The 6,000-nt window shown below is 43.1% G+C and overlaps 1 protein-coding gene across 4 annotated transcripts in view; it reads left to right on the forward strand.

Moving 5' to 3' along the window:
- sntg1 (syntrophin, gamma 1) overlaps positions 1-3,207 on the forward strand; it is a 337,591-nt gene extending 334,384 nt beyond the window's left edge. For 2 of the 4 annotated variants that reach the window (XM_078398536.1, XM_078398539.1), the window contains one exon: positions 2,150-3,204. In XM_078398536.1, the coding sequence (XP_078254662.1) occupies positions 2,150-2,284 (135 nt within the window). In that variant the 3' untranslated portion in view covers positions 2,285-3,204. Of the gene's footprint in view, positions 1-2,149 lie in introns of all 4 variants that reach the window. The other 2 variants (XM_078398537.1, XM_078398540.1) reach the window with 2 other exon arrangements.
- The last annotated feature ends 2,793 nt before the right edge of the window (positions 3,208-6,000 follow it).

A 6,000-nucleotide genomic window follows, 5' to 3' on the forward strand; every position in this document is an offset into this window, starting at 1 on the left:
AGGGAATCAGGTACAGTAAAAGTGTAGTGCTGACATGGACAATATAATGAAAAAGAAACAATTCCACTTAATATATGGCTTTTGACCAATGCATACATGGAAGATAGCTTTCGATGTGGAACCTATACATTAATATACATATTAAAATGTGTCTATGATAAATACCCATCTGGGATATATTTTTAGTTTAGTTTAGCTTAGAGATACAGTGCGGAAACAGGCCCTTCGGCCCACCGAGTCCGTGCCAGCCAGCGATCCCCGAACATTAACTCTATCCTACACACACTAAAGACAATTTACACTTATACCAAGTCAATTAACCTACAAACCTGTACGTCTTTGGAGTGTGGGAGGAAATCAAAGATCTCTGAGAAAACCCACGCAGGTCAGGGGGAGAATGTACAAATTCCGTACTGACAGCACCTGTAGTCAGGATTGAACCTGGGTCTCTGGTGCTGGAAGCCCTGTAAGGCAGCAACTCTACCGCTGCGCCACCGTGCCACCCACACAATGAACAAAATGGATCTTTTGGGCAGGGAGAAGACAGATTGAGCTCCAAAGTTTATTCATGTTATTCTAAATTATAGATGTTAGACAGAAAATGTTAAACCATTTCAAAACAACAACAAAAAGTTAAACATTAATATTAAAAATATTTTTGGCATATTTTTTTCATTTATGGGGATTTGTGGATTGGATTTCTGTTTGGGATCTTAATGGGTGGATGGGATGTGTTGATTTTCAATGAACGGAGGGGCTCGTATGAATGTCTGGTGAGAAAGTTTGCAATCTTGGGGCTTGAGAGGGGCATAAAGCCCAATGGACCATAAGACTTGGGAGCAAATTAGGCATTTCAGTCCATTGAGTCTGCTCTGGCATTCGGTCATGGCTAATCTAATTTTCCCTCTCAATCCCATTCTCCTGCCTTCTCCCTGTAACCTAATCAAATATCTATCAATCTTCATTCTAAAAATACCCTGTGCCATCTGTGGCAATGAATTCCACAGTTTTACTGCCCTCTGGCAAAATTTCTCATTATCTCCATTCTAAAGGTACATACTTTTATTTTGAAGGAAGTGCACTCTGTTCCTGGACTCTCCCACTACTGGAAACATCATCTCCACATCTACCTAGGATTTTTGATTGCTAGAGAGCCAGAGGTCAAAGGGAACTTGCCTAAGTCAGATTCCGAGCAGACAGCCTGCTAATCCAACACTAATGAAGTGATGTTACATGCTGTTGGATGCTCTGGCACATGTCCAGTTCTGTGTATGTTCCACAAAGGACGCATGGGAGAATTTAAAAAGAAAATCACTGACTTCACAAGCTATGCTGTTGGATCTTGATTTTCAATCATAATCTATTTTTCATAGACATTGGATTCCATAATGCACATAAACGTGGTGCAAAGACAGCAGGCAATTAGGAAGGTGAAGTGTATTTCATCTATATTGTTAGAGAATTTAAATGCCAGAGTAAATCCTATAATGAACTCACCCTCCCCAACGCTCTTCACCTGCATTTCCAAATCTATGCCAAAATCTACTCACTTCAATTGAGAAAACAACACCTTCACTATTCTCCCTCTCTGCTTTTTTCCAAATCTCTCATTGATTTCCTCATCATTTAAAAAAAAAACTCCTTAATGCCCACTCCTTGTCAGATTTTAGTCACCCTTTTAAAATGTCCAGAAACCTGGAGCCCGTAGGATCATAAGTTCATACGTTCGAGGAGAAGAATTAGGCCATTCGGCCCATCAAGTTTACTCCACCATTCAATCATGGCTGATGTATCTTTGCCTCACAACCCCATTCTCCTGCCTTCTCCCCATAACCCCTGACACTTTTACTAATCGAGAATTTGTCAATCTCCACCATATAAATATGACGGCCTCCACAGCCATCTGTGGCAATGATTTCCACAGATTCACCACCCTCTCACTAAAGAAATTCCTCCTCCTCTCCTTTCTAGCCATAACTAGCATGCATGCGAGTGGTTGAATTCCGTATATGATTTCAACTGCCTACCCATCCAGTGTCTGACTGGAATCAGAGTTAAAATTAATCATTTAAGTTTCTGCTTTCAACTCTTTTGGCACCATTGCTGCATTTTAATAATGATGATATCTTCTTTTCCCCTTGTTTTGAAGCAGGAGCTGGAATTTTCCAACCTTTTCGCTGTACTGCATTGTATACACTCCTTCCTTGCTGCCAAAGTAGCTTGCTTGGATCCTCTCTACGTTGGAAGTCAGCCCGGCGCTGGGAAGACCAAGTACAATAACTGACAAACCCCTGTCTTTCTAACCAGTTTGGAAGAGTTGGTACTGTCGAAGATAAATATTTAATACAGTTCAGCCATGTGAGATTTCAATGCAAGGCTCCCATTTCAGGAGAAGATGTGTCAGTTACAATTGCTCTCCTAAGTTGTAAACTATTAGTGAACGAGATGGACTGAAATAGCACTGGCTGCAGCCACTGTATGAAATGAAGTGAAGTCTCAAGGGAACACAGACATGATTGTTTTTCCCATTTTATTCCTGAGCTCAAACTTCCTCACGGATTCTAACCTGAAGATTGTCACGGCAAACCTTGAACGACAGGAGTCACTGGAGCAATTAATGTTCACAGGTTTCTTAAAGGACATATCTCTGCATAAGCAACCCAGCAATCAACTGTACATCTGTAGTTCCAAAGATGGAAGTTTTTAACAATTTGCAAGATGTTTAAATGTAACAGACATGAGTTTATGCAAGATGATAATGATAGGAATATGATAAATGGAAATTAAGAATTCAAATGGACAAATGTGAATCATTTTTATGTAAAATAATTTTTGTAGTGAAAATGCACTTATTTTTACAATACGCCCTGAGTGTTTACTGTTTCAATGTTAAGTCTCTGAAATATTGAAATCTAAACGTGTGAGCAACATAATCAGAAGTTATTCAACGTTGTAGATAAAAATAATAATTTAATCTTCTGTGAACAATTGTCAAAAGCTGCTAAGATTTAGCTAACATTTCTTTATTATGACCAGCATTACCTAAACTATAGACTAATTTTAATTCATTAAGAAATATACCTGTTCAATTGCATATTTAACTGTACATTTTGAAGTACGACCATTCTGATAAAAACAGCTAGTGAAATTTTAACAATATGTGAGCTCTTTTTTAAACTCATAGTAATAATCTTATTAATTGAAGATCTAAAATGGCCCTACAGGCTTGCAAATGAATGGAATGAAATGATTTGATGGAAAAGTTGCATGTGCTGATTACTTTTTGCTAAAATTAGAAGGCAGAATTTCACAGGTTGTATGGGTGTGTTTGTGTGTGTGTGTGTGTGCATGTGTGTGTTTGTTTGTGTGTCTTTCTGCTTGATGGAATGGTGGTGGTGGTGGGGTTGGGCATTAACACAACATATCGTGATTGCAGGATACACACGTGTGGCGGCGCCTAACGGCTGCGGCTCGCTGGCAGTCTGTTTGTCCTTTGTCCTTTTTTTGTTTGTGTGTTGGTGTTGGGGTGTTTTGTTTTTGGTTGTGTATGTGTGGGGGGGGGGTGTATGTGTGGGGGGTGTAAATGTGGGGGGGGGTGTATGTGGGGGGGGAATCTTTCTGTTTTTAGGTCTCTTCCTCGGGGGGAGGCTTGGCCGCGGGGCCTTCCATCGCCCGGTGCGGCTCGGCCACGGGACTGAACAGTGCCCGGTGCGGCTTGGCCGCGGGGCCTTCCATCGCCCGGTGTGGCTCGGCCGCGGGGCCTTCCATCGCCCGGTGCGGCGCGGCTGCGGGACTGAACAGCGCCCGGTGCGGCCGTGGGGCCTTCCATTGCCCGGTGTGGCGCGGCCACGGGACTGAACAGCGCCCGGCGCGGCTCGGCCGCGGGACTTTCCAGCGCGGCGCGGCCGCGGGACTTTCCATTGCCCAGTGCGACTCGGCCGCGTGGACTTTCCATCTCCTTGCGGGGGCTGTGCGGGTCGGTTGCCTCGGTTAGGGGTCGAGTTGTCCGTACGTGGGAGGGGCATGGGGGAAGAGAGAGAGGATCTTTTTGGCCTCCATCACAGTGAGGGGGTGTTTGGAGTCACTGTGATGGATGTTTGTGTTGGGGTTGTGTCTTGTGTTTTTTGTACTGCTGGCTAAGTAATCTCGTTCAGAACGAATGACAAATAAAGTTATTTTGGATTTGGATTTGGAAGAAGACAATGAGCAAAACATAAAGTGCTGGAGGAATTTTACAGCTCAGGTGACTTGTTCAACACTTGTTCAGACCTGAAACGTTGTCCGCCCATTCCCTCCCAGATGCTGCCTGACCCACTGAGTTCCTACAGCACTTTGTGTTTTGCTCAAGATTCCAGCAACTGCAATCTTGCAGTCTGTAAGAGGAACATATTAGAGGTTATTTTTGTAGATGTTCTTTTAATCTCAAAGAAACATAGAAAAATAGGTGCAGGAGTAGACCATTCAGCCCTTTGAGCCAGCACCACCATTCAATATGATCATGACTGATCATCTAAAATCAGTCCTCCCCCATATCCCTTGATTCCTTTAGCACTAAGAGCTAAATCTAACTCTCTCTTGAAAACATCCAGTGAATTTGCCTCCACTGCCTTCTGTGGCATAGAATTCCACAGATTCACAACTCTCTGGGTGAAAATGTTTTTCCTCATCTCAGTCCTAAATAGCCTACCCCTTATTCTTAAACAGTGACCCCTGGTTCTGGACTCCCCCACCAACAGGAACATTTTTCCTGCATCTAGCCTGTCCAATCCCTTAAGAATTTTGTATGTTTCTATAAGATCCCCTCTCATCCTTCTAAATTCCAGTGAATACAAGCCTAGTTGACCCATTCTTTCATCATATGTCAGTCCCGCCATCCCGGGAATTAATCTGGTGAGCCTACGCTGCACTCCCGCAATAGCAATAATGTCCTTCCTCAAATTAGGAGACCAAAATTGCACATAATACTCCAGGTGCGGTCTCATCAGTGCCCTGTACAACTGCAGTAGGACCTCCTTGCTCCTAAATTCAAATCATCTCGCAATGAAGGCCAACATGCCATTAGCCTTCTTCACTGCCTGCTGTACCTGCATGCTTACTTTCATTGACTGATGTACAAGCACATCCAGGATTCGTTGCACCTCCCCTTTTCCTATTCTGACACCATTCAGATAATAATCTGCCTTCCTGTTCTTGCCACCAAAGTGGATAACCTCACATTTATCCACATTATACTACATCTGCCATGCATCTGCCCACTCACCCAACCTATCCAAGTCACCCTGCAGCCTCATAACATCCTCCTCACAGCACATACTGCCACCCAGCTTTATGTCATCCACAAACCTGGATATGTCACATCTAATTCCCTCGCTTAAATCGTTAATATATATTGTAAATTGCTGGGGTCCCAACACCGAGCCTTGCGGCATCCCACTAGTCACTGCCTGCCATTCTGAAAAGGACCCGTTAATTCCTAATCTTTGCTTCCTGACTGCCAACCAGTTCTCTATCCATGTCAACACCCTACCCCCAATACCATGTGCTCTAATTTTGCACACTAATCTCTGATGTGGGACCTTGTTAAAGGCTTTTTGAAAGTCCAGATACACCACATCCACTGGCTCTAACTTATCCATTCTACTTGTTACACCCTCAAAAAATTCCAGAAGATTAGCCAAGCATGATTTCCCCTTCATAAATCCATGCTGACTTTGACCGATCCTGTCACTGCTTTCCAAATGCTTGAGTTTAATAATTGACTCAAGCATCTTCCCCACTACCGATGTAAGGCTAACTGGTCTATAATTCCCCGTTTTCTCTCTCCCTCCTTTCTTAAAAAGTGAAGTTGCATTGGCTACACTCCAGTCCAGAGGAACTGATCCAGAATCAAGAGAACATTGGAAAATGATCACCCTTCCATGCATGCAAGGAAACAAAATCTGAGTAGTTTTTCACCATGAGCTGTGCATTTGGATCACAAATGCAATTTATCATCATTTC

This window comes from Rhinoraja longicauda, chromosome 4 (assembly GCF_053455715.1).
Source record: "Rhinoraja longicauda isolate Sanriku21f chromosome 4, sRhiLon1.1, whole genome shotgun sequence".
NCBI lineage: Eukaryota > Metazoa > Chordata > Chondrichthyes > Rajiformes > Arhynchobatidae > Rhinoraja > Rhinoraja longicauda.